The following is a 27,959-nucleotide window of genomic DNA, read 5'->3' as shown; positions in this document are numbered from 1 at the left end:
TTTTAAAATGCAAAAAATACTATACTGTTTAATCTGATGTGAAGAAAATCTTTATAGCTCATAGTGCTCTATTTCTAAACACTGAAATAGTTCCTCTGCATTAACTTTTAAAAACCATCTCCAGTTAAACAAGGGTTTTCCACTAAATTATCTAAATTGCTTCCTACCTTCATTTACTCGAGTTTTGGATACCCAAGCTTCAGGGTGTACTTTCGAATACTGAAGAGTTAGTATGTCTGAAGATTGAAGAGGGTTTTTGTCCATGTCTTCCTGTCAAGACCTGAATTGTTAGTTAACCTGAAAAAAATCTGTGTTCCCATTCTCAACATCTTCTGCCACGTAACACCCACTGAAGTTCCTCAGGGCAGAATTTATCCATTTAGGATCACCAGTAGCAACAATTTCTATAGCTATAGGAAACTTGCATGTAAATCAGAGATAATGCCTTGTTCCTCTTGACCAAAAATTTGATAAATTTCGACAATTTCAGTCTTCCTTTGTTGTCCTCTCCTTTAGCTTAGAAAAGGGTAAATTTATAATCACTATTCTGCTTTTTACTTACATGTGCCTTGCTTTGTAAAACTATCTTATTAATTCAATAGTCTGAAAGCAAAATGTTTTTTCCTAATGTATAGATATAGCAGCCTGAGAACATATGGAATGTCTCATGAAAATCTTTTTTTATCAGCCCATTAACCTATTTATAAGGGTGAAGTGAGTATTTTTAAAGGGATAAACTTTGGAAGCCCTTACACTTAAAGGATGTTGCTAAGAGGTATTAAGATAAAATATGTATGTAACAAAAATCTTAAGTGAAAGCCATTTAACTAATATTTAAAACCTCTGCAATTATTAGTTTATTAGTATCATCCAGGACTCAGATGTTCAGTATTCCTCCTGAAATTACATAAACAAATGCAAATGGAAAGAATCCAAGTCAAAATTATATAACAAAACAGCACTCCATCACAAAAGCGTGTAAAATTACAAGAACGCTATTTTAAAACACTGGCACTTTAAGAGAACAATAATCTCAAAAACCACAAAATTGCCAAATTGTTCCCTATAACTGCTAAGCAGATAAACATATGACCCTAATGAATGAGCTGGAGTTTTGTAAAAGTCAAATTCAAATAAATCAGTTAATTCATACTGAGATACAAAGCGTCTTCCTCCCTCGTCTACTTAATTTATAAAGGGGCAAACCATAATACAGGAAGATATATACCTGATTTAAAATGTGGTATATAACTTTAAAAGTTGGCCCAATTAATTAAAAATACCTTTAACCAAGGGTCTCAAGTTTCCTAAACAATCTCTACTTGGATAAATAGGAGAAGACATTTACAGCCAGCACTTTTTTCCCAGAGCCTTTGCTGGGACAATCATAGACAAAAAAACAATATGGCAGTCTTGTATTTTATGCTCACGCTTTTGGGGATACATTCTCGGGTCTTTAACGTGGGAACTGCAAATATAACTGCCATTACATGGTAATGGGAGTTAAAAGAGTGTAGAGTCCTCATGTAAAGATTAGAACATACTTTTCTATTAGTCCTTCAAGGACAGACTTTCAAAATGTTTGATTCTAATAATCCCGTGCTGTGAGTAGATTGGTTACTCTTCACTTGGTAAATGTAACTGGGCTATGTGAAATCCGCTATCAACTGGTCAAGATTTAAGTTTCAGTTATGGATGAAAACTGTCTCAATTCAACTTTTATTACCCTCATCATGGGTATGCAGGGTGCGCAGACAAAAGCTTTTTATTATCAGCTAACTATATGAAAGATAAACAGTGTAATAATTCGTGTGATCCAAAATGGGCAAAAGCAAAAGACTAGCTTCCCCTTAAGAAAAATTTTCAGACCTATGAAAAGGACAACAATACTAATAAAAAAAATTGTATTTACTTAGAAGCATTCAGAATGTCAACAAAACAGCTGCAACTTTTTTTCTTTTTCTTTTGCAATTACAGAGTGGTATTCAGTTAACAGAACAACAATTATTCGTATAAGCTGCATCAGAGACAACTGAAGATGAAAAAACTACCATCCCCATATATAACTAATTTGTGCTGTGCACCAACAAGAACCTGCTTTAAATTTCCATGCCAATTTACAACCCCCATACTGTACCAGGCAAGGTTAGTGGCTATTGAAAATACCACCAGGACAGGGCTATCTAAAGACACATTCGGTAGTGTGTTAACTATACAAAAAAAGACACTGTACAGTTTAAAAACAAATCTTACACAGCCTTACATTTCAATTTTTTTTCTTTAAAAGGAGTGAGTTGTGTACAGGGGGGTTAAATGCTTTATAGACAAGAAAAAAAAAACAAAACTGCGCTAGAACCAACTTATTCATCATCATCATCTTCTTCCTCCTCCTCATCCTCTTCATCTTCTTCCTCCTCCTCATCCTCTTCATCTTCCTCGTCTTCCTCCTCTTCCTTCTTTTTCTTGCTTTTTTCGGCCTTAACAACTCCCTTTTTTGCTGCATCAGGCTTCCCTTTAGCTCGGTATGCAGCAATATCCTTCCAAAATAAAGGCAGGAAGAAAATGGGAGGAAAGACAAAACAGTTAAGTAACGGGAGAAATAAAAGTAACATGGCAAAGCTTTATGGAAAAAACAAGGACTCAGATACACTAAAATATACCTGCAGATTCACACCAACTTGGACTTTCACAAACAGTCATAAAAATATTATGAGATAACTATAAATAATCCAGAGCTCATGGTATGACACTAATATTTGCATTGCTATGCCTCACTGAAGTACAACTATGTACCACATCCAAACTTTAGTTTATTAAAACTAGAATGTAGAGACTGATTAAAGGGTAGACACTGCCACCTTCTGAATGCAAAAAAGCATTCTACAGGTTTATACTGACAGACCCTAATCCATAACAGGAAATCTTTCCTTAAAAAAAAAAAAAAAAAAAAGTTATCTGCCACCAAGCATGCAATTAGGTTCAGAAACATCTAGAAATGGATATATTTCTCCAGAATGACTAAATAACCTAAAATCTAACTTTACTTAGTATTTCAATTAAAAGTATAAGGGGGGTGTTATAGCTTTTTCTTGTATCAATTTACTGTACAGATTAAAATATTTTAAACTTTCTAACTTAGTCAAGTTTTTTTTTTTAATATAAGGGAGAGAACCTAAGTGTTTCAGGGTGTTTATGAACAATATAGATCTGTATTACTTGGGCCAGCCTATTTTTATGCTGTGTGCCTGATCATTTAAAATAATGACATTATCTGACTCAAAGTGACTACCAGAATTTTCAAAAATTCACATGTTGGAGAATAACAAAACCAGCTTAAGTGTATATGGCCCTTGCCCAAGACAAATTATGTTAAGTCAAACAACTTTAACAACTTTATTTGATCTACATTCTTTGAAAGATGGAAAGGGACTTGCAGACTACAGCTAATGGTGCACTGAATAGTTGCTATACTCAAAACTGCATCACACCTATTGGAAATCATAAAATAGTAAATTAAGATACAGTACCAAGTACAGTTGTTCATCTAACGTACTCTTTCACCACTACACCAAACCCGCACTGCTTACCTTTTCATACTTTTCCTTCAGCTTAGCAGCCTTCTTCTCATAAGGCTGCTTGTCATCCGCAGCAGTGTTATTCCACATCTCTCCCAGTTTCTTTGCAACATCACCAATGGACAGGCCAGGATGTTCGCCTTTGATTTTTGGACGATACTCAGAACAAAACAAGAAAAAGGCCGAACTAAAAGCAAAGATTAAGTTTAGAATTGCAAGTTTACCAACAACTGTGTTGTACTGCTATATAAAAGCAGCTTCTAATTTCTACCACATATTTGACAGAATATAATGTTAAAAAATGCCAAATATCCCTCACTAAACTTAATTTACACAATTATTTTAACTTACAACATTACTAGTTGAACATATACTATTTATTAGTGTTCCAAATGAACATTCTGCAATTACTCTTATGATTTCTCAAGAAACAAAAAAGAATCAAAACGACATTTAGGAGACATATTGGGTGAGGTTAGTATCTCTAATTCCATTGCTCTAACTAAAACTGCCACCCAACAGAAAAAATTTTAAATATACCAATACCAGTTAGCTAAGAAACTTTGATTACAGAATGGAGATCCACAGGGTGACTTGCTAAATTTGTCTACTATAAAATACTTCTTGAAAAATCAAAACAGGCAAGATACTTACGGAGGCCTCTTGGGTGCATTGGGATCCTTGAACTTCTTTTTTGTTTCCCCTTTAGGAGGGATATAAGTTTTCATTTCTCTTTCATAACGGGCCTTGTCCGCCTTTGCCATGTCTTCAAATTTTCCTTTCTCTTTAGCAGACATGGTCTATAAAAAAAAATTTGTAAACTTAAATCAGTTAACAAAATTTTAACCAGTTGTGAAGTATGGAAATGAATAAAATCAGTATCCTTTGCAAAATATTTAGTAACCTGTTCCAATATCAACACCCACATTATGCAAATTGTACCGAGGCTTAAAAAAAAAAAAATCCCAATTTGGAATTCAGCCTTTATTACCTACTCAGTAGGTTTTCAGCCCTCTTACCTTCCACCTCTCTGAGCACTTCTTAGAAAACTCTGAGAAGTTGACTGAAGCATCCGGATGCTTCTTCTTGTGCTCCTCCCGGCAAGTTTGCACAAAGAATGCATATGATGACATTTTGCCTCTCGGCTTCTTAGGATCTCCTTTGCCCATGTTTAATTATTTATCTAAAAAAATAAAAAAACACAAGTTTAATGTTAACAGTGAAATTTATGGCACCGAAGTGCACTCTAACTTCTTGGGGAGTCAATGAACAGCATGGCACTGGTTATTAAACACGGCATTGGCATTAACCCCTCACAATATCAAATAAAATATCAGGGATCAACAAATTCCTAGAAGAGTCTGCACCAACCCAATAAATGGTCCTTCAGTGGGATCTCAAAAAAAGTGTGGACACAATGGTACACTCATACCGTATTTGTCACTTATCTCCCTGCATCTGTTTTGAATGTAATACCCAAGCGGTCATTAAAAAAATTTTTTTTCATGTAAAAAACCATTATTAATCAACAAACCCAAAGGTCAGAAAGGAACGCTGCCGATTCATGCAGCTACGTAAGGAGGAGGTAAGAGCCAAAGTTGAGTAGACCTTTCCGGATTACGGGCCAGATTCCCCACTCGTCTAAAGTTTTCCCCATGATTGCTTTAAAATATTCTCTTCTCGGCACAAAACTTTGCCGGGAGGAGGGAGCCGTGGAAGCGGCCGCTCGGACCCAGGCTGGGGGTGGGGTGGGGGGGTGGCGGTGCTATTTGCGCGGCTGCCACCGCCAGGCAGCCTCGCTTCCTATCGTTTTGGCCCCGAGATGTATTTCGGTTCTGACTAAACACGTCCGGTCTGAAGTTTCTTCGAGTAAACAAGGATGAGGGACAAAAGCCACTCCTGCTCGTGGCTCGGGCTGCCCCCCGCCCCCACTCGGAGAGTGTATATATATATATATATACTTATTTTTTAAGCCCTGAAAAGTTGGGGCGCCGCGCGGGGCGGGTTCCGCACCCCTTCCCGCCACCGGGGCCCCCCTACTCCCGCTCGCCCGCCAACTTCGGGGCCGCGCGCGGGGAGGCCGCCCCCCCGCGAGGGGGGGGGTGGCGACCGGGCCTCCAGGCCCGGCTCCCCGCGCGCGGGGCCCGCCACGTGCGCCCGCGCCCCGCGCAGGCCCGCCGGCCTCCCCCATTTTGTCGGCTCGGCGGAGGGAGCAGCCCCGCTCGAAATGGGGGCTGGCTCCGCCCGCGGCCGCCGGGGCCGGCGCGCACGGAATGGCCGCTGCGCGTCTTCCCCGCCTGCGCCGCCGCCGCCGCGAGGGCGAGCGAGAGAATATGGCTCCTTCCCTTTGTGTGTGTATGTGTGTGAGTGTGTGCGCGAGAGTGAGTGTGCGAGAGTGTGAGTGCGAGCGCCGGCGGGCGGGGTGCGCGGCGCGCTCTGGCGCACACACTCGGCCATGACGGCCGGGGGGAGGGGCGGGGGGCGCGCGGCCGGACCCTCCCCCTCCCCCGACCGCGGTGCCTGTGTGTGAGGGGGGGCCTCCGCCTCGGGAGGCGCCCCCGGCCCGCCGCTCCCCGTCTCCCTCCGCGCGGCCCGCCGCCCCCGCACACGGGGGGACGCGGGGCTGGCAGAAGAGGAAAAAAAAAAAGTTGCCTCGGAACTGCTGCGCCCAGCTTCCCCCCCGCCCGCGCCCGCCCGCCCGCCTTGTTTTCTCTCCAGCCAGCAGCGCCGGGCCGAGTCAGCCATGTTATCCAGCGAGCGCCGCGGCGCCGCTCCCCCCCGCCGCCCGGCCGCCCGGCCGCCGCGCCCGGCCCCGGGCTCGGGCTCAGGCCAGCGGGCCCGGCCCCGCGCCGCCGCCCCCGGCCCCGGCCCCGCGCCGCCGCCCGCCCGCAGCGCCCGCCCGCCCGCGCTCGCTCGCTCGCTCGCCGCCGGCGCCCGGCTCTGCGGCGGCCAATGCAGCCGTGAAGCGCCGCCCGCCCGCCCGGCGGCCCGCCGCCCCCCGCGCACGCCGGCCGCCCGAAAGCTCGGCCCCGGGGGTTCGAAAACACGTTAAAAAAATTTTTTAATGGAAAAAAAATTTTTTTTTTTTTTTTTTTGCGCCAGTCAGCGCGGACGCCGCCGGGGGTGGAAACTCGCGGGGCTCGGGGCTCGCGGCGCCTCAGGCGGCCCCGGTGGCCGGGGCTTCGGCGCGGGGCAGGGCTCCCGGCGCCCGAGGGGAGGCTCGCTCCGTGCGCAGTTTCCCCCCACGGTCCCCCCTCATTTGCCTTTGTGTGGATCCTGACCCGCCGGCTCCCGGCCGCGGGGATCCGGCCGCCGCGCGGGCTGAGGAGCTGCCGGAGGCGCTCTCCCCGCCGCGGCGCTGCCCCGGACTCACCCTCCGCGAGGCACAGAGTCGCCCAGTGCCCGTCCGGCTCTCACTTGCCCCGGCGCTGTCTCTATGGAGCTCAATGTACTGCAATGGCTGTGAGAGCGGGAGCCAGACGCAGCCTCCTCACTCTCTCCGCTCTGTAACATTACTCTCCAGCCAGCGCCGCGCCTATTGGCTACCGCCAACTCACGGGGCTCGCTCATTGGCCCGATACCTCCCATTGTCCTGACCAGAGCCCGCCTGCTATTGGCTGTCTCCGGGGACACGTCATCAAGGATTGAAACAGCGCGCAAATCTGAATGTGTGTGTGTGCCGGGCAGAGAGGCTGAGGCGGGAGAGGCAGAGGCAGAGGCAGCAGCTGCTACGGGAAAGCAGAGCTCTATGGTGTATGTGTGCATGTGTCTAACCCAAGCCAGCCCCACACCCGAGCGGCCGCCGGAGCGAAAAGGGCCTGACTTTTCCACAAGTGTCTCCAACTCCTCAGGCAAAAGAGACACCCACAGACCTCCCCCCCCTTTCTCACCCCAAACTCACTTCCACAGCCGTTGAGATAAGAGGCCCCAGACTTTTAACAGACCTTCAAAAGTGAGAGCGACACGATGAGATCACGGTCCCCGAAAACCGGGGTTTCTGTTTGTGCAGAGGGGCGAAGGCAGCCAAGATTCGAACTTCTCAACCACATACGGTTGCATTACACTTTAGATCTCTGGAAAGTCAGGGCTTTTCCTATAAGAAAGTGACAATGATCCAGTCAGCCACTTTTAAAACACCCCTTTTCTGGGTTCTTAAGCCCGTACTGTCAGGTTTGCAGAGCCGCTGAAATCTTGAGTAACCCAACAGGCATTTAGTTTCATCCTTTTTCTTGGTTTGCTCGAATTTCACAGCTTGTCTGGAACTTTTTATTTAAATACAAAGCCCTGTCTTAACTTCCTGGAAATCAAATGATTCTTCCATGAAATTAAAGTACAGCCACTTCATTTCGATACGGGGTACTCGAGCAGGAAATGTTTGGGAGGGCCTGCTAGAATTAGCAAATTCATTAGAGACCACATTTTTAACTGTTGGGCTGTTTTATTTGACTTGGTGTGGATTACGGTGATAATCAAACGAATCCTTGTGATGCTATCTTTCCTTCCCATCGAACCACTTAGTGCATCCATGTAACTGCTCTCGGGTTACAGGAGTTGTAGGTATATTGTTACCCGGAGGATTAGATGGAGGCAGAGAGTGCCCATGCCCAAATCCATAGGCTATGGCTTCCCTAACCCACCAAGTTGCCTGGTTTTAACAGACAAACTTATATTATGTCTGTGAGGAAAATGTGCGGGCTCTAATAGCCAATTCTGGAGACCATACGGTTATATCAGCCCTTTATGAAACTATTATCTATTGCTCTCTAGCCTGAGCAGACCACACCCCTATTCAGTTACAACAGACTTCCCTTTTTTTCACTCTCTAGTGGTATGTTTATACACTTCTAAACCCACCAGCCAATTCCTCCAAATTTAACAGACCAAAGTTAAATCAATTTATTGTTAATTTTTTTTCATATATCCCATGTAAACATCCACAACATGTTTTCTCAAATTTATTAAGCTACATGAGAACAGACAGAGAGATAACCTCTCCTGACTATGATTTTAATGCTTACTCCTTAAAAAAAAAACAAAACAACATAATTGGTATCAGGGTTTATAGTCTTGGTGAGTGGACAATGCATGCTATATGAACATGAAATAATATTAAAAATATATAAACTAATATAATATTCTTAAAGTCATTGGTGTTTAAAAAAGCAAACATCTAAAGTTAACTTTTATACTGTTTTCATACATATATGCTCTTCACTTCCCTCTATTAATCTAATTTTATGCTTTATTTAAATCTAGGTTATTTTAATTCTGTTTTATCTTCTCAGTGACTATATTACAAAATATTCATGAGAATGATTACACTTTAAATGGCATCCATGATATCAAAATTTGACTATTACTTGAAAATTGTACTATCAGTATTTTCCAGGAGCAATGTTGGGTTTGCTCTGGATCAACCACTTTTTTAGATACTTTTACCAGTTATTTCTAACAGCTTACTCCTTCCAGGGTCAGTTTATGGTCACAAAACAACAAGAGAACAATGGGCCCAACACAGGTTTCTATTTCAGCAGGATGCTATGGTTAAGTAACAGGCACTGGATTTAAATATCAATAGACCTGGGTTCAAATCCTTGCTCTGCTACTTACTAGCTCTATAATCTCAGACAAGTTTTTTTTTTTTTTTTAAACTTTGTGCTTCAAATCTTTCAGCTATAAAATGGAAGTTATCACTAAGTGGTTGTAAAGATTAAACTTATTTTTCGAAGATTTGAGATTATGCTGACCTCTTTAAATTCATGACTTAGAAAAACTCAAATGCAATTAGCCTTGAGTTTTCTTCATATTTTAATTTTATATGAAGACAATGGTTGCAATTTAAGCTTTAAAAAAAAAATTCTATCCTCAAACAGTATTATTCTTCATTCAGTCTAGTGATGGTTGCTTCATTTACTCCCAAGTATATCAGGGGCCATGTCACAAAGAAGGATATTAAGACCTCCACTTACAGGCACATTTCTCATATTTGTTTTCTGTGATACAAAGGGAGGAACATAAAAAGGAGAAAAACTTTCGAGTAAACCCTACAACTTCCAGCTCTAGCCCTGCAACTTTAACGTTCACTTATTTATGATATTAGACCCTCTCCTTCAATGTGAATCATCAGTTACAAACTGGCATATATTTTACTTTAGGGTTATTGAGGCTTTTATCCTAACTTACAGAGTTACCTAATTTAAAAAGCTTGATCACTCTCTCCATGCCCAATTTAGGCAACTGAATTTCATATCTTCATTAACGTAATTTATGCCCTTCCTGGAGTCGGCCTCTAAGATAGGTGAAGTGCCTCTCTTTGGGGATCCCATAATATTCTGTACATTAACTACTATGCTCACAATTGTAATTATCCAGTTATGTGTCTGTTTGTCCCACTGCACAGCACCCCTCATAGGCAGGAATTTTATTTTTGCATCCCAAGCACCTAGCAGGGTGCCTGCCATATAGCAGGCACTAAATAACATCTACTGAAGAAATGAATTAATACCTGAAAGAGTACTTACTGCAGATTATTGTTTTAATCTTCCTCTTCCATCATTGGAGATAAACATTGGGGTATTTCTAAATCAGAAGGCAGGAAAATAGAATAATCAGTAATAAGCACATGTTAGGATACTAATATTGAGGATAGATGTCAATGGCACCTCGTTCTTATAACTTAAAAAGAGGAAGATAGAGTTGGGGGCTGGAGGGAATTGCAAATATAGACAGACACATGTATTTGTACTATTTACCAGCTCCCAACTAGGCCAAGGTTATTCCTAGTTGGATACAATGAACTATGGCAAGCCAAATAAGAATTTATCACAGAAAACTGCAAGAATGTCTGCCCAAAGGTTGCTTCCAATGGGCATTTGAAACTTAACTCTAATGTAAAAAAAAAAAAAATACAAAAAGCAGACGGGGGCTCTGGATGTTTGGCTGCAGGATATTGATTCCTCCCCATACAATGAATCCTAAAGTCAAGCTATATGAATTCTCCTGTTGTCTGTCCTTCTCAAAAAGGGCCGGTTTCTGAAAAGGAGGAGAAACAGTAAACCAAAATGTCTGAGGAGGTCAACCATACTAAGGATCCTGTACACTTAAAACCTTTTTTTTGTTTTTTTTTGGATGCTGACAATAAAGGGGAGAATTCAGGAAGAGAAAACAGCACAGACCGTGCACTAGGACACTGAGTCCCACCCTGTGTGGCCCCTGGCAGCCAGGAAGGTGTGCTTATTTCCCCAACCCTTGCTGAGGGACGGTGATGCCTTATCTCACGTGTGGGGATGTTAGAGGATTAAACACATGGGCCACAAGAAAGACCCAGGAAAGGCAGAGGAGCGGTGTTACTCTATCTGTTGGCAAGCATAGAAGGGAAACTTCGGCTGCTTAACTACTTCTGCCTTGGCCCAAGTCCTTCTGTCCCAATGTGGCTTATAGGTGGGGAAATTAGTGGTTTCAGCTGTGGGCAGATAGGTGGCTACACAAAGAAAAAAAACCCAACAACAACAAAACAAAACGGTATGTAAGCAAATTTTTGTGTGTTAGGGGGGCATGCTGGGCAGCTTGCAGGATCCTAGTTCCCCAACCAGGATTGAACCCAGGCCCTCGGCCCAGGCCCTCGGCAGTGAAAGCAATGGAGTCCTAACCACTGGGCTGCCAGGGAAGTCCTGGACACAAATTTATACCAACAATATTTCTAGAATTGGAATATTTCACTGGTGAATAAGGAAGAAAAATTACACCTTTTTAAAGATAAGGTGCCTCTTTTCTGGTTAGCCAAAGAATGGTATACGTGAAGAGGGGAAACTCATTAGTAAGTTTCTATAAAATGGTGATCTAAATCCAGAAAAGATCACTCCTTTAGGTCTTGATCTCAAGAACCATGTCAACAGGCCAAATTCAACTGCCCTATTAGAAGTGCCATAAACCTTGAGAACAAATGTCTTGGCACACCTGCTAGGATGGCTTATAATAAAAAAGACAGACATGGCAAGTGTGAGTGAAAATGTGGAGAAACTGGCACCATCATATACTGGTGGTGGGAATGTAAAACAGTGCAGCTGCTTTGCAAAACAGTCTGACAGTTCCTCCCAATAATATACCTAGAGTTACCATATGACCCAGCAATTCCACTCCTAGGTATGTACCTAAGAGAAACAAAAACATCCACACAAAAAACTGCATATGATTGTTCATAGCAGCATTATTTGTAATAATCAAAGAACGGTCCAAAGGTCCATCAACTGATGAGAGGATAAATAAAATGTAGTATATCTTTATGATTGAATATTATTAATTGATAGAGAATAGAGTACTGACAAACGTCACAACATGGATGAACCTGGAATACATTATGCTAAGTGAAAGAAACCACACACATAAAACCCCACCTATTGTACAATTCCATTTATATAAAATGTCTAGAATAGGAAATTTATAAAGACAGGAAGTAGATTAGGGGTAACCAGGTGTGGAGGCCTGTGGGGAAGGGGGGTGATGGCTAGTAGGTTTTCTTTTAAGAAGATGAAAATTTTATTATAACAATGTTTGTGCGACTCTGATGATACCAAAAGTCATCAAATTGTATGTATGTGAATTCTGTCTCGATAAAGTGGATTTTTAAAAACAGAATTTATATTTTATGAAACAAACACAGAAAGAGACGACGGATCACAACCCACTTGTCAATCCTGTCCAGCACTTTCCTCTTCATTCAGTGGAAATTTCTTCTATTGGTGGCATTATATATTCTGCGGTTAAAGTGTATTTTTGCTACAAAATAATGTTAAAAGAGCACTCTTCTGGGATGCCTTGGGAGGTTTTCCTTGAGCTCCTGAGATGACTGTACTGTCAGCTGAGCCACAAAGCATAGGGTCAGACTGTGCAAACTGGCAGGACTCTCTGGCTTCCATGACACGCAGATGTTCCATCTGGTCAGCACAGTGTTTCAAAAAAGGTGGATTTTTTTTCATATTAAAAAAAAATCTAGATTTTGAACAATCTGAGATCTGATCAGCTTGGCTCCACATGTAGGCAGGTGATGATCCTGTGGTCGACCCCCTCGAAGGAGGTGGGTGTTCTGTCGTCTGCCGCAGCCCCACGGTTCCAAAGCACCTGAGCTGCCTTCTCACCTGGCTGGCCCCTGTGGACTCCTGGGTTGGCAAGTCCTGAGTTGGGTCCTTAGGATTTCAGGACTACAACCTGTGATTCTGAAATGTTCTTTGCTCAGAGGTTCTTCTCCTGAGAAACACTATTGTCACACAGAACAGAGAGTGGGAAACTGAGCCAGAGAGGTCCCTCGGGTGAGGAACAGAACCATGTTTGGCACTATCACAAGTAGCAGGTACTCCTGATGAGAAACAGGGAGTCTGGCTGGCTATTTGTCAGAGGCTGTCCTACAGCCGGGACAAAAGACTAGAAATTGAGCTTTATACACTGATCTCTCCTGTGTGCTGGGCTATACAGAGATGATTTCATCTTATCCGCACAGGATGAAAATAATTGTACAAATAATTCGAAGGAGGGTTAGAGAGGTCCCTTCAGTTATCCAAGGTCACACAGCTAGTGAGAAAGTAACAATATTGACCCAGTTCTGACTCCAAAGCTGAAGTTTTCTCCACTAAGCCTCATGGCCTTTCAGTTACTAGCCCAGCTAATAAAATTTTAAAGACAATCACATTTTCCCACCTAAATATACCCCATATCCTCATGGGGATTTGATGTGAGTTTACAGCCTTGACTTTCAAGGTTTTTGAATAGGGCCCATACATTCTGCATATATAAATCTTGAAAAAAGTTTCATGAAACAATACCTACCGTTGTGATGGAGTCTGACTTCTTTTCCCTTAAAATTCTAAATTTACTTTGCAACCCACAAATAGGCCCTACAGTTTGCAGAACACTGTAATAAAGGTGGGAGTCAAGAAGTCCGTCTTCCATCAAGGGTAACAACAGCTCTAAGAGGCAAGTGTGGATGCTGCCTACTGATGGGATGGGACTGAAGGGAAGAAACTCCACGGCAGCTGCTGCATCCGGGTACCTGCAGCCAGAGACCCCCACATAGCCAAGGAGGCTGCTGCCAAATCTGTGGGGCAGAGAAAGATAGGAGACAAGAAGGAAGAGTGCCTTGCTCTCCCTGGAAGATCAAGACAAAAGCAGGCGTTCCAGGCCTTTGGGAGAAGCAAAGATGCTTGAACATCCCCGAGGCCTAGGAGAGAAATCCTAGCAGAGCCAATAAATATGGGGTTCATCACTTTGGATCTGTCTCTGTCCGAGGCCAGGCAGAGTCTCTCTTCGAGCAGAAGATAGCCTCACCTCCCCACAGGACAGCTTTTTTGTTGGAAAAAAAACAGCACCCAAAATGGCTTGTGGGGCTAAATAGAAGGTGACCACCAATCCATACCTGTTGTTCATGAAGGTGTTAAAAAAAAATCAACAACAGAAAACCTGTGTGCTTTTTTTTTCCCCCAAAGGTTGCTGTAGATCCTTCTTCTAAGGCATCCTTTTGATTTCCAAGAACAGAAATAAGCAAGTAGGAAGGAGATAGCATAATTTAATATATTCTAACATACATACTACCAGCAAATTGATAGTCACATTCTGAAACAGAACTCTGCCTGAAAAAATTCATGGCATTTGACCAGTGATTTTGCTTCCAAAAATACTCGGAAAGTAATCAGAAACAAGTAAAAAGCATGAAAATTTGAATATTAATTGCAGAATTACCCATAATGTGTCAACAACCTAGGCGTTCAATGAGTGGCTTGACTTGGTAAACTGTTGGCCATCCTCAAGACAGTTTATTACTAGGCTACAATCACATTCTTATGTAATATGAGGGAAAGGGGCAGGGCACAACTTTTGAAAGAATAACATAGCCCAAGGACACAACATAAACCACATAAACCAATTAGAATCAAATGAGACCAAGATGGCAGACAAGACTAGGCCTTGATCCTCAATCAGCAAGTGAAATGACACACCCAGAGGTGCCATGACAGTTCCAAGGCACTGTCAAAACACCAAGGAGTGGGAGGTAGCCCAAAACCTGAAAATCTCCACCCCTTCCCCAAAATAGTTGGAATAATCCTCCCACTCACTAGCATATGAAATTACCCAACCTATACAAAACTAACTGGGCCACATTTTGGGGCCACACTTGCCCTCTGCAATGGCCCACACTCTATCTGTGGAGTGTGCCTCTCTCCGAATCTGAACAAATCCACATCTTACCTATCACTTTGTCTCTCAGTGAATTCTTTCTGGGATGAGACATCAAGAATCTGAGCTTCATTAGGTTCTGAAACCAGGTACCAGAGGGTTTTGGCTGGGTTCAAGTCCCAAGCAGGGTTGATTCTAATTGGTTTATGCGGTTGTGTCCTTGGGCTATGTTATTCTTTCAAAAGTTGTGCCCTGTTACATTTTCACTGCAAGGGGCACAGGTTCAATTCCTGGTTGGGGAAGTTCCACATGCCATGTAGTGCACCCCCTTCACCCCCCAAAAAAATTAAGAGCAAAAAACCTCTAATTTCTTAAGAGAAGAAATGTGCTAAAGAAGACTCAAAGATTTAAATCATTAAAAATGAGTTAGACCTCATTACTCTAGAAATTCTTCCCCCAAAACAAATATACAATCTATAATATATAAAAATCATGTACATTTATCATAGCTCTAAAGTTAAGCTGTCTTGGCAGGGGGTGGATGGGAGGGAGGTTAGAGGGAGGGGATTATGTATGCATATAGCTGATTCACATTGTTGCACACCAGTATTGTAAAGCAATTATACTCTAACTAAAAAAATAAATAAAAGTTAAGGTGTCTCCACTGTCATCTAAATCTGACCAGCCTGTTAACACAGATCAGAATCAGGTATCTGCTAGAAGGAAAACTATCAGTGTTTACATGGAAAAACTTTTGCCTCACCACTGATGTGTCTTCTTTAATGACTATTTTTTTTTATGACTATTTGTTTGTTTCCCATAATTCAGTCCTAAGTCATCTTCTCTTTGCTTCTCTGCTCTCTTAGAGACCCCAGGGACCAACTCCACGTGGAGTTTTAACCTCCAATTCTATGTAAATGACCCCGTTTCCCTTTCAGCCTTTGGTTCTGTCCAGGATCGCACCGGGTCCCAGTGTCTCAAGCCTATATGTCTGCTCCCAAAGCCACACTCCAGTCTCATTTCTCTATTTGCCAACTTCCTACACCAGCTCCAATTCTAAGAGTCTCATTCCTCCCTTCTGCTTCCCTCACATCAAATTCTGTAACATTCATGTCACAGTACTTTTGAATCATCCCCCATCCCAATTTTTTTTTTTTCCATTTCTGTTGCCCCCAACTGTAGTTCTGGCCTTTATTATTTTGTGGATAAGCATGGAGGCTTTGGAACCAGACACTCCAAAGGTTAAAATCCCAGCCTTGGCACTAACCAGCTGTATTACTTTGGGCACAGTGAATTAACCTCTCTGAACTTCAGTTGCTTTGGTAAAATGATAATGCCCCTTTCAAAGGGAAGTTGTGAGTTTAAATTAGCTCATATACATAAAGAGCTGAGCCTAGTATGCAAATTTCTTAGAATTCTGTAAATGAGCACCAGATGTTGGCTGTTTATTTTAGATTATTTAAAAAACTGGTATTATTAATATTTTCCTAACGCATAAAACTCCACTGCTTAAAAACTTTCCATTTAATTACATTTTCTTCCCAATTAACTGCCAAATCCTCACTGGGCCTTCAAGGCCTTCCGGAATCAGGCAAAACTTGCCCCCTTCTCTCTGCCACAGCTCTCCTAATTTCCAATCAAATTGGGCTTGTACTCTCCCACCTTCGAGCTTCTGGTCACACTGTTTCTTTTGCTTTGGAGTGTCCTTCCCCCAGCCTCCACTGATAAATCCAACCTGTCCTTTAAAACTTCCCCAACTGTTTACAGTCCTCAACTTGAGCTTTTTCATTTGTGAACTCTTGTCACTTTTGGTTGTACGTTTCTAATGGCTTTTACAGTGTTATAAATAGAATGACCATAGATTATTACATATTTTATAACCTATATAAATATATTACACATTATGTTGCCTTACTCATCTTTGTTTCTCAGCACTCTTTGCCCATCACAGGTATTTAGTAAATGATAGCTGAATGTCAGGTGAGGTTCAATTTTCTGTCCACATCTATCATAATGCTGATACTCAAATTTAATAAACTGTGCCTACAATTTCCTTCCCTTTGTAGAATAAATTATACTCTAGTATGCTGACTCAAGGTATGTGGAGCAAAACCTAGTGTTGTGTTGTCATCTTGGTTGTTCAAAATCTGTGGATACTGGCAGCTTTATATGGTTAAATTCTATTCAGGTTGGTCCCTATTCTGATGGTCTGGGGCAATGGTTTTTATGAACTAGTGTTTTAACAGATTTTTTTTGTTTGGTTTTTACTATGGGAGGTGTTGTTATAGTTGAGAAGCTTGCAGATATATTTATTTTTTTTAATTCCCGGATCTTATTAAAAGTCCTCAAAGTCAAAACAATAACTAATACTAATTGATTTTATATGTCCGTGTGCATGCTCAGTTGTGTCCAACTCTTTTGTGACACTACAGATGGTAGCCCGCCAGTCTACTCTATCCATGGGATTTCCCAGGCAAGATTACTGGAGCCAGTTGCCATTTCCTCCTTCAGGGGATCTCCCTAACTTAGGGACTGAACCTGTGTCTCCTGCATTGTCACTTGGATTTTTCACCACCGAGCCACCAGGGGAACCCAATGGATTGTATGCATGCAGCAAATTTTGAGGTTAATGCAGTTTTTTTTTTTCCTGCATATTGCCAGTTATCACAAAAATTCATAAGCTCCCCCAAAATAAGTCCTTCCTGTGTAGCAAATTCATTTGGGCACCAAAATGTGTGCCACTGAATAGTTCAACAAATTCAATCCAGGTTTTAGATTTGGGTAAAACCAGGTTACATTTGCATGAAACGACTCCAGAGTTACTGGGAGCAGTGTGGGTGATGAGGGTTCCCTGTGTGGACCCAGCAGTGGTAGAACAGAAATGGAGCAAGGTGGACCAGACCTGCAAGGCCCCAGCAAGGACCGACCCTCCCCTCCGTCTTTTGGTCCCTCCCACACTGCTAGGGCTCCTGGTACCGGCTCTGCTCCCCCTCCCTCCACCTCCTCCCTCCCCCCACCTCACTCCTCCCACCCTGTTCTTTCTCAACAATGGCCCCTGCTTCACAAACACAGTGCTTAAAGCACCTAGTTCCTGGGATTTATACTTGCCAAGTGCTGTGGGGAACAAGTTTTTCTCAAGCCCAGGAATCAAAAGGCACTTATTTCAACACTTGAGGGAAAAATAGTAACTAAGAAAATCAATAATCTCATCCCAAGCAGGAGAATGGATTTTTGTGAGGCCATCTCTATGGTTTCCTGCCCATCTTTTAAAAAAAGTGTAATATTAGTCTCTTGAATCTTTTTTCCGCTTGTGTTTTCTTACCTAACCTAAAGAAATGTAAACTTTTTACAGGTAGAAACGTTATGTGAACTGTTAATCGCTCAGTCCTGTCTGACTCTTTGTGACCCCATAGACTGTAGCCCACCATGCTCCTCTGTCCATGTGATTTCCTAGGAGCTATTTCCTCCTCCAGCAGATCTTCCCAACCCAGGGATCGACCCTGGGTCTCCCTCATTGCAGGCAGATTCTTTACCGTCTGAGCCACCAGGGAAGCTCAGAAACATACATCCTGACCTAAATATTATGTGGTAATAAGGTGTCTTCAAAAGCTATATGTTTCTTAAAGATAATTAGAAGACTCAAAGAATATCTTTACGTGGCTATATATTCCTTGATGTTTAAAAGTGAGCCTCTTATCTTTTTTAAAGTTTTTTTTTTTTTAATGGAGCAAAAGAACACAAATGAAATTAGAGGAAGAACTGCCAGAGCAACAGAAGAATGCCAAAGAGGGGAAGGGAGAAGCCTACCAGAGCAGAAGCCAGTGCCAGAGTGTTCCACTCTAAAATGTTTCTGAATCTATCCAACATCTAAGAAACGTGGCCCAAGGCAGATTGTGAGCCCTAAATGTATGGGTTAGATGCTATCTAAATCCACAAAGAGCAATAAGAAAGAATGTACATGCCTATCTCCAAAGCAAAAAGATTGGAAGAGGACCCAAGGCAGAAGACTTGCATTCTTCTAAACTGAGATGTCGACCACATCATTGCTTGGAACTCTTAAGATTCAAGGACAGACCAGACAAGTGGAGCCAAGAGAGCCTGTGAAGGAAAGGAAACCCCTGTCTTACTCTGTTCCAGCTCAGTTCAAGTATTCTTAGTCTTAAATGTGCTACCAAAGACATACGATTGTCACAGTGATTGGTTAACATTTGTAGCTGAGAAAGAATCCACGTGAAACACTTGAAAGAGCTCTTTTAGGCAAAACTTTCACTTAGAAAAGTTTCCAAGTTTAATTAGATCCCTTCTCCTTCCTGTGATCTCTCCTTTACTCTCTGTTGTCTAAGAAATTAAAAAAAAAAAAAAGGACCCATCCATTCGTTAGAGAATAAAGGGAAGGGCAGCATGGAGCTTCTTCCACCAGGGTGAGAAGGCATGTTGTTCAGCTGAAAGTGTCTGTGGATGGTAGGGGGGCGAAGGGGGCAGAAACTAATATTTATTGGGCGTTTACATCTGCTAGGCACCATAAATGCTTTCTATGTAGCATGTGAAAGTGGCTCAGTCATGTCTGACTCTTTGCAACCCCGTGGACTGTAGCCCTCCAGGCTCCTCTGTCCATGGGTTTATCTCCTTATAATTCTCTGCTCCTTGGAGTGGTTGCTACTTCCTTATTTTACAAAGGAGGAGGTAAGGTCTCCTAGGCTGACCCAGTTAGCCCCTCTGGCTCCAAAGTCCAAGTCTTGTACATGACGTCCTGCGTGGATGTCTCCTTACAGTCTCTGCTTTGGCACCCCAAACCCAATGATCTCAAAAAAGACCCATTTCCTCCTTGGTTCTTCCCTCTCCCTAACTCCCAACAATCAACAAATCATCAAGTCCCATGGTCTCCACCTCTTTCATCTATGTCTCCGGTCCACCCCCTTCCCTCTTTTGGAAGACCACCATCTTAGTTCAAGCTATGGTCTCCTGCTTGGGTTTATTCCAACAGTTTCTAACTACCTAACGTCTCTGGGTCTCAGCCTCAGAAAACTCCAAGTGATTTTTCTAAAGTAATTACAATAATACAATCATGGTGTTCCCTGACTTAAAAAAAAACTCCTTCTATGACTTCCCACTGCCCTTCAAGAGAGACTTCAAACATCTTAGCAGAGTGTCACAGTCAGCGTCTGCTGCTCCCTCCTGCCGGATGCTCCAAGCTCCCACTGGTCCCCGGGCACTCGCCATTCCCTCAATCAGGATGACCTCCACCTGCCCACCTCCTGCCTGACTTTCAGCTTAGGCATCTCTTGCTCTCAGAAGCCTCCCCTTAGCACCCACGCTGAGCCCACACCACTTCTGGCATCCTCACCAGGCCTGTAACTGCCCACACGTGTGGTCTTCTAGTCTACAAACCCCTCAAGCACAGGGTGAGCTTTATTCACCGTTTCTTGGCATCAAGCTGAGCGCTTGGCCTAGAGGAGCCACTCAATCCATGAGTAAATGCTTAAACAGAGTGGGGAAAGTAATGAAGAGCCATGGGTCTAATCATGACTTTGCTACTAATTCCTGTATCGTTCAGGCTTCCCTGGTGCTCAGTGGGTAAAGAATCTGCCTGCCAGTGCAGGAGACACAGAAGACTTGTGTTCGATCCCTGAGTTGGGAAGATCCCCTGGAGGAGAAAATGGCAACCCACTCCAGTATTCTTGCCTGGGAGATCCCATGGACAAAGAAGCCTGATGGGCTACAGTCCATGGGTCACAAAGAGTAGAACACAACTTAGCGACTAAACAATTACAAAACTCACATGAAAACAAAATGCTAATGACACAAACTACTCTGTATAAAATAGTAAGCTACAAGAATCTATTGTATAGCACAGAGAATGCAGCCAATACTTTTTAATCACTATAAATGGAGTACAATCTATTAAAACTTTGAATCTCTCTCTCTCTCTCTCTCACACACACACACACGAAATACTAAGTTTTCCCATCCTTCAGGTGGGATCTGCATCTCACCCCTCACTCTCCATCCCCAGCCCTACAACCCTCTCCCAGGGATCAGGATAAATATGAGAGGGTGTTTTTTATTTATTTTTTCAATATTTAAAAAACTGACATGGAGGTGGAAATATATGATATGACCTTTAATTCTGTAGAAGACTCTTCTTCCAGGTGATAAAGATCCAAGAGGATTAAATAGTCAAAAGATCTCATGAACCTCACAACTGTGCAAAAAGTGGGAGATATGTATTCATGTGGCAAAGAGGAAAATATCAGGGGGCAAGGTTTCAAATGTATTTATAAGGTGATGGGCTCTGAACTCCTATTTATAATACAGGAAAGGAATCTTGGGGTAGACTGTGGGCAGCCTCCCAAAGACACAAACTCAGTGTGCTGTGGCCATCACAAAGCCACCAGACTGTAAGGTAAAGAGAAAACACTGTTACCCTGCCTTGAGTATACACTACTTCCTTCAGGGCTGAGGCCTGTCTGGAGATGGGTAACAAAAATAATCAAGAGCACTTCAAATTTATAAAGGTGGACTTATAAAGAGAAGAAAAGACAGCAGATGTGTAATTAGTAGAGCTAAAGAGTAAAGGGGGAGTACGATGTAGGAAATTCAGTCAAAAACTCACCGTAGGGTAACCCTCCACACCTAGAAACAGCGGTATTGCCTTAAGGTTGAATCAAAGTGAGAGGTAGGGACAATTGTGGGTGGAAAGTGTCATACGATATTATTTTAAGTGCTATTTTCTACTTACTATACTATTAAGTAGTAGTTTAAAGAAGAGTCATGGAGTTTGAGGACATGGTTGTAATCAGCCCCCAGTGTTTTAAATGAAGGTTCAGAGAAGGCCAAGGTCTTAACATTCCATTATGGCAGAGCAACAGAAAGAACCCACGCCTCATGACTCTCAGCCTAGTTCATGCTCTTTTCTTGATTTAATACAAAAAGACTGTGACGGATGATTGAGACACAAAGTATTAGAGAAGTTGGAGACAAGGCCTGGTAAATAATGTACTGTTAAGGAAAACCAGAATCGCGGGTGCAGTAACCCTCAACCTTGGAGGCTGACATGGTAGAGTGCAACAATGTTTTCTCACAAAATAGCCCTTTGTGCCACTGTTGGAGGCAGGAGACTGGCCTGGGTGACCTGCTGAGCTAAACGCATCTGGCTGCCTCGCTCAGAGCACCTATCCTCTGAACTTGAACGACGACACAGTCCACCGGGGAAGCGCCCAGGCTGCTTCCTACTGCTGCATTCCCGTCAAGGTTGGACGTCCAGGCCAACTGCAGCCCCCTCCAGGAATGCTGAGGTCAGTGGAATTCTACCAGCACTTGCCGGGTGGGGAGGGCAGACAGGTGCCAGTGGAAGTGGTATGGAGGATACGAGGGCCAAACATCCCAGGAAATCCGGCTGCTGCGTCTGCCAGGAGCCTGGTGGTCAGAATGCTTGGAACCCAGGAAGGCTGGGAGCGGGAAGTATCTCAGGTATTCCAGTCCTCCCCTCTTGGCACTTCGGAAGCAAGAGAAAATAAAGCGGGGAAACCTGTTGGACTAGACCGTCAGGGCTGCTGTCCTGAAGTTGGTGGCTGCCTCCTGCTAGAAGGGATCTGATGGTTTTTCCTTCCGAGCAGAGAAGACGTGAGGACCAGAGGGATCTGAGAGAGCGAGATGCCTGTTTGCCAAGATGTGTAGGGAAGACCTGGGAGGTGTGAAGGAGCAAGCTTCAACCTAGTCCTTCCGGGCTGAGGTGACGCCTTTGTTGTTGCTTAGTCGCTAGGTCATGTCTGATTCTTTGCAACCCCATGGACGGTTGCCTGCCAGGCTCCTCTGTCCATGGGATTTTCCCAAGCAAGAACACTGGAATGGGTTGCCGTTTCCTCTTCCAGGGGATCTTCCTGACCTAGGAATCGAATTCATGTCTCCTGCATTGGCAGGCGGATTCTTTACCACTGAGCCACCAGGGAAGCCTGAGGTGATGTGTACAAGTGCGCAAACAACATGCTTGTGGGAAGAAAAGGAAGCTGCTTGAACAGATACATATTTCTTTGGCAGAGGTATGCAGCTGAGGGATGTTTCCAAAAGTTTGTCTCAGCAGAGAAAAAGAGAACCCCAAACGTTTCACCTTTTTATTCAAGCTGGCCTTCCTCTCCTAGTCCATCTTATGTTAACGAAAAGAAGTTCTAATGGGAGAAGTAAGGCATACCAGGAATGATGAAGGAGAAAGATCTGAGCATGAAGCTGGAGGACAGATAAATGCAGGTGAGTGAGAGATATGTGGGCGCCTGTGTGGGGGGAGAGATCATGGCATTCTTCCCTCTAACACCTTGCAGGACGAGGAAGTGACTGTTTTCAACCATGTGCATGTGTGCGTGCTTAGTCGTGTCCAACCCTGAGACCCTGTGGACTGTAGCCCGCCAGACTCTTTCTGTCCATGGATTCTCCAGGCAAGAATACTGGAGTGGGTTGCCATGCCCTCCTCCAGGGGATCTTCCTGACCCAGGAATCGAAACCTCATCTCCTATGTCTCCTGCATTGCAGGTGGATTTTTTTTTACCACTGAGCCACTGGGTAAGCCCTTTTCAACAATGTACCTGTCCACTAATAACCTCTGCCTCCCAGAGGCCAGCACTACTGGCTCGCCAGGCCCACAGTGAGATTTGAGTTTAGCATTTTACCTCTGTGTCTTAACCTGCAAGGAGTGGGATTAAATAATCAGCAAACAGCAGACCACAGGAGTTGGCTTTGCTGGACACGCTTCTGGGGGTGATGACCAAATAGGAATGCTCTTTCATCCCACATTTTTCTCTGGGAGGGGCAGAGACTCACGTGGATTTATGCAGACATTTGCAGAAAAAAAAATAAGTATTCCAACTGAATTCTGACTTGGTGATTTCTAACAACCTATATATAAACTTTGTGTAATGCAATATCTGAGACATAAGGTATTTATCTTTTCATTGTAAGAAAGAAGTTAAATTACCTTTTCCCTCCTTAGCATTCCCTCTCCCGCTCTGTTTTTCTTTCCAAAAGTTGCCATATCTATTTTATTTAATGGTCTAAAAAGGTTGCATCACATTTGGTATTCCACAAAGAGAAAATGGAAAAAATTATTAAAAAGTGAAGAAAGACAGCACTGCTTGCTTAGAAAATAAGATGTATGAACCGTTAAGAATGGGAAAACACCAGCTACTATGGCAGAGAGAAGACATTTTTGCCAAATTTAGAACCCACTTGAAAATCACGGGTTCTAAGTTTAGAACTGAACTAAAAAACTTGAGCTCACATTGCATTTGGCATTCGTTAAAAAAAAATTCTAAAATACTAATTAAAGGAAAAAAATTATTCTCTTAGTTCTAGAAGCAGGGAATTATTTTCAAACAAATTCTTTATTGGCTCAATAGACTGGCCTGCACTTAAAAAAGAAACATTTTTTTCTAATTAAATTTTCCTTACAAAATAATGATTTAAAATCAAGAGGAAAAGCAGTTTGCCAAAGTCTTTAAAGAGCTACAGAATTGTTGGACCCAGACCTTGGACCCAAACAAATATACCAGGTGGTCATACAAACTTTGTATTTATATATTAGTTGGTGTCCAAGATAGAAGCAATTACATCGACTGCTGGTAAACTTAAACTAATAAAAACGCAATAAAAATGGAAAATATCACTCTAAACAAAACAAAGACAAACGTTTAACGCATTATTTTTATTTTCTAATTTAGTTGTTCAGTCACTAAGTCATATCCAACTCTTTTGTGACCCCACGGATTGCAGTCCGCCAGGCTCGTCTGTCCGTGGGATTTCCAGGCAAGAATACTAGAGTGGGTTGCCATGCTAAGCTAATTATTGCAACATCACTAAGAAATGGATCAGAATTGCTGCTCTGGTGAAGACTATAAAAAGTTTCAGACTCAAAAGGACCTACTTAAGTAGTAAAATCAAGAACTAATAGTGAGTAGACAGTGTTTAAAAGGCATCCACTGGCTTAACATGATTTCAGACAGCCAACAACTTTCTTAGTTATAGAAAATTTAAACCTGACTTGTGCCATCTTACACATGCATACACACACACACACACACACACACACACACACAAACACACATCTATAGATAAATAAATAGCCTGAGAACCTGAATTCAAATAATTATACTGGAGGTTAAACATGAATATTCAGAGCAAATATTTGCCACAGCAAGTACTTAAAAACACAAAATTTGGGGGAAAATCTTGTTTTTCTTTCTGATTATTGCCGTGGAGTTTGAATACATTTCTGAGAGACTTTAGGGAGCAGGCTTAGCGACTGGTGCATTTGACACTCTTCCTTCAACAAGATCATTAACTCAGCAGTTCAAAACCCTATAACTTAAATTTCAGGCACTTTCAAAAACTCCTGTTGAAGAACGTAAGATTAGTTCTTGAGGTAACTGACTTTATTTTTCTTACCAAGAAGGTGTGGTTTGTACTGGTGGAAACAGGGTCAAAATTTTAAGTTGTAAAAGCAAAAAACACTGCATGTATAAGTGGAAAAGGATTTGTCTAGAATATATATTAATTTTATGTATTTATTTTTGCTGTGCTGGGTCTTCATTGCTGCGCAGGTTTTTCTCTAGTTGTGGTGAGTGGAGGCTGCTCTCTACTTGTGGTGTGTGGGCTTCTCATTGCGGTGGCTTCTCTTGTTGTGGAGCACGGGCTTTAGGGTGCTCCGGCTTCAGTAGTTGTGGCACGTGGGCTCAGCAGATGTGGCTTCCTGGCTCCAGAGCACATAGGCTCAGTAGTTGTGGCATATGGGCTTAAGTTGCTCCACCGCATGTGTGATTGTTCCAGATCAGGGATTGAACCCATGTCTCCTGCATTGGCAAGGGCATTCTTTACCACTGAGCCACTAGGGAAGCCCCTGGAATATGTTTTTTAATTTACTTATTATTATATAAACATAGTTAAGCAGATATTAAGTAGTCAGCGCAAAACAAAACCGGGAGCTGACTGTGGCTCAGATTATGAACTCCTTATTGCCAAATTCAGACTTAAATTGAAGAAAGTAGGGAAAACCACTAGACCATTCAGTTCAGTTCAGTTCAGTTGTTCAGTCCTGTCCAACTCTTTGCAACCCCATGGACTGCAGCACACCAGGCATCCCTGCCCATCACCAACTCCTGGAGTTTACTCAAACTCATGTCCGTTGAGTGGGTGATGCCATGCAACCGTCTCATCCTCTGTCGTCCCCTTCTTCTCAGACCACTCAGGTATGCCCTAAATCAAATCCCTTAGGATTATACAGTGGAAGTGACAAATAGATTCACGGAATTAGATCTGACAGAGTGCCTGAAGAACTATGGTTGGAGGTTAGTGACATTGTACAGGAGGCCATGATCAAAACCATCCCCAAGTAAAAGAAATGCAAAAAGGCTAACTGGTTGTCTGAGGAGGCCTTACAAATTGCTGAAAAAAGAAGAGAAGTGGAAGACAAAGGAGAAAAGTAAAGATATATCCATCTGAACACAGAGTTCCAAAGAACAGCAAGGAGAGATAAGAAAGCCTTCCTAAGGGGTCAATGCAAAGAAATAGAGGAAAACAAAAGAATGGGAAAGACTAGAGATCTCTTCAAGAAAATTAGAGATAGCAAGGGAACATTTCATGCAAATATGGGCACAATAAAGGACAGAAATGGTATGGACCTAATAGAAGCAGAAGATATTAAGAAGAGCTGGCAAGAATACACAGAAGAACTATACAAAAAAGATCTTAATGACCCAGATAACCACGATCGTGTGATCACTTACCTAGAGCCAGACATACTGGAGTGTGAAGTCAAATGGGCCTTGGCACGCATCACTATAAACGAAGCTAGTGTAGGAGATGGAATTCCAGTTGAGCTATTTCAAATCCTAAAAGATGATGCTGTGAAAGTGCTGCACTCAATATGCCAGCAAATTTGGAAACCAGCAGTGGCCACAGGACTGGAAAAGGTCAGTTTTCATTCCAATCCCAAAGAAAGACAATGCCATCTGCAGTAAAGTGCACCCATCTCACACTCTAGTAAAGTAATGCTCAAAATTCTCCAAGCCAGGCTTCAATAGTATGTGAACCGAGAGCTTCCAGATGTTCAAGCTGGATTAGAAAAGGCAGAGGAACCAGAGATCAAATTGCCAACATCCGTTGGATCAACAAAAAGCAAGAGTTCCAGGAAAACATCTACTTCTGCTTTATTGACTATGCCAAAGCCTTTGACTGTGTGGATCACAACAAACTGTGGAAAATTCTTCAAGAGATGGGAATACCAGACCACCTGACCTGCCTCCTGAGAAATCTGTATGCAGGTCAAGAAGCAACAGTTAGAACTGGACATAGAACAACAGACTGGTTCCAAATCAGGAAAGGAGTACATCAAGGCTGTATATTGTCACCCTGATTATTTAACTTTTAGGCAGAGTACATGATGCGAAATGCTGGACTAGATGAAGCATAAGTTAGAATCAAGACTGCAGAGAGAAATATCAATAACCTTAGATATGCAGATGACAGCACCCTTATGGCAGAAAGCGAAGAGGAACTAAAGATGAAAGTGAAAGAGAAGAGTGAAAAAGCTGGCTTAAAACTCAATATTAAAAAAACGAAGATCATGGCATCTGGTCCCATCACTTCATGGCATATAGGTGGGGAAACAATGGAAACAGTGAGAGGCTTTATTTTCCTGGGCTCCAAAAATCACCGCAGGAGGTGACTGCAGCCATGAAATTAAAAGACGCTTGCTCCTTGGAAGAAAAGATATGACCAACATAGACAGCATATTAAAAAGCAGAGACATTACTTTGCTGACAAAGGTCCATATAGTAAAACCTATAATTTTTCTAGTAGTCGTGAGTAGATGTGAGAGTTGGACCATAAAGAAAGCTGAGTGACGAAGAATTGATGCTTTTGAACTGTGGTGTCAGAGAAGACTCTTGAGAGTCCCTTGGACTGCAAGGAGATCAAACCAGTCAATCCTAAAGGAAATCAGTCCTGAATATTCATTGGAAGGACTGATGCCGAAGCTGAAGCTCCAATACTTTGGCCACTGGATGTGAAGAATTGACTCAGTGGGAAAGACCCTGATGCTGGGAAAGATCGAGGGCAGGAGGAGAAGGTGACAACAGAGGATGAGATGGTTCTATAGGATTACTGACTTGATGGATATGAGTTTGAGCAAGCTCCGGGAGTTAGTGATGGACAGGAAAGCCTGGCATGCTGCAGTCC

General features: G+C 42.8%; 1 protein-coding gene and 1 long non-coding RNA gene across 2 annotated transcripts in view; both read right to left on the bottom strand.

The window, feature by feature from the left end:
- Positions 1-833: 833 nt before the first annotated feature.
- Positions 834-7,106, bottom strand: HMGB1 (high mobility group box 1). The gene is made up of 5 exons (XM_043477504.1): positions 6,949-7,106; positions 4,595-4,758; positions 4,230-4,375; positions 3,588-3,762; positions 834-2,537 (listed from the first exon to the last, which is right to left on the bottom strand). The coding sequence occupies exons 2-5, from the start codon at positions 4,742-4,744 to the stop codon at positions 2,361-2,363; spliced, it is 648 nt and encodes a 215-aa protein (XP_043333439.1). The 5' UTR covers positions 4,745-4,758; positions 6,949-7,106; the 3' UTR covers positions 834-2,360.
- Positions 7,107-7,487: 381 nt separating this feature from the next.
- Positions 7,488-27,959, bottom strand: part of LOC122447116 — a 117,807-nt gene continuing 97,335 nt past the window's right edge. Inside the window, exons 3-4 of the long non-coding RNA XR_006271136.1 lie at positions 10,097-10,154; positions 7,488-7,668 (exon numbers count right to left, since the gene is read on the bottom strand). This is a non-coding gene — a long non-coding RNA (uncharacterized LOC122447116). The remainder of the gene's footprint in view (positions 7,669-10,096; positions 10,155-27,959) is intronic.

The sequence above is a fragment of the Cervus canadensis genome, chromosome 9, assembly GCF_019320065.1.
Source record: "Cervus canadensis isolate Bull #8, Minnesota chromosome 9, ASM1932006v1, whole genome shotgun sequence".
Lineage (NCBI taxonomy): Eukaryota > Metazoa > Chordata > Mammalia > Artiodactyla > Cervidae > Cervus > Cervus canadensis.
This window is presented reverse-complemented; position numbering and strand designations above follow the sequence as displayed.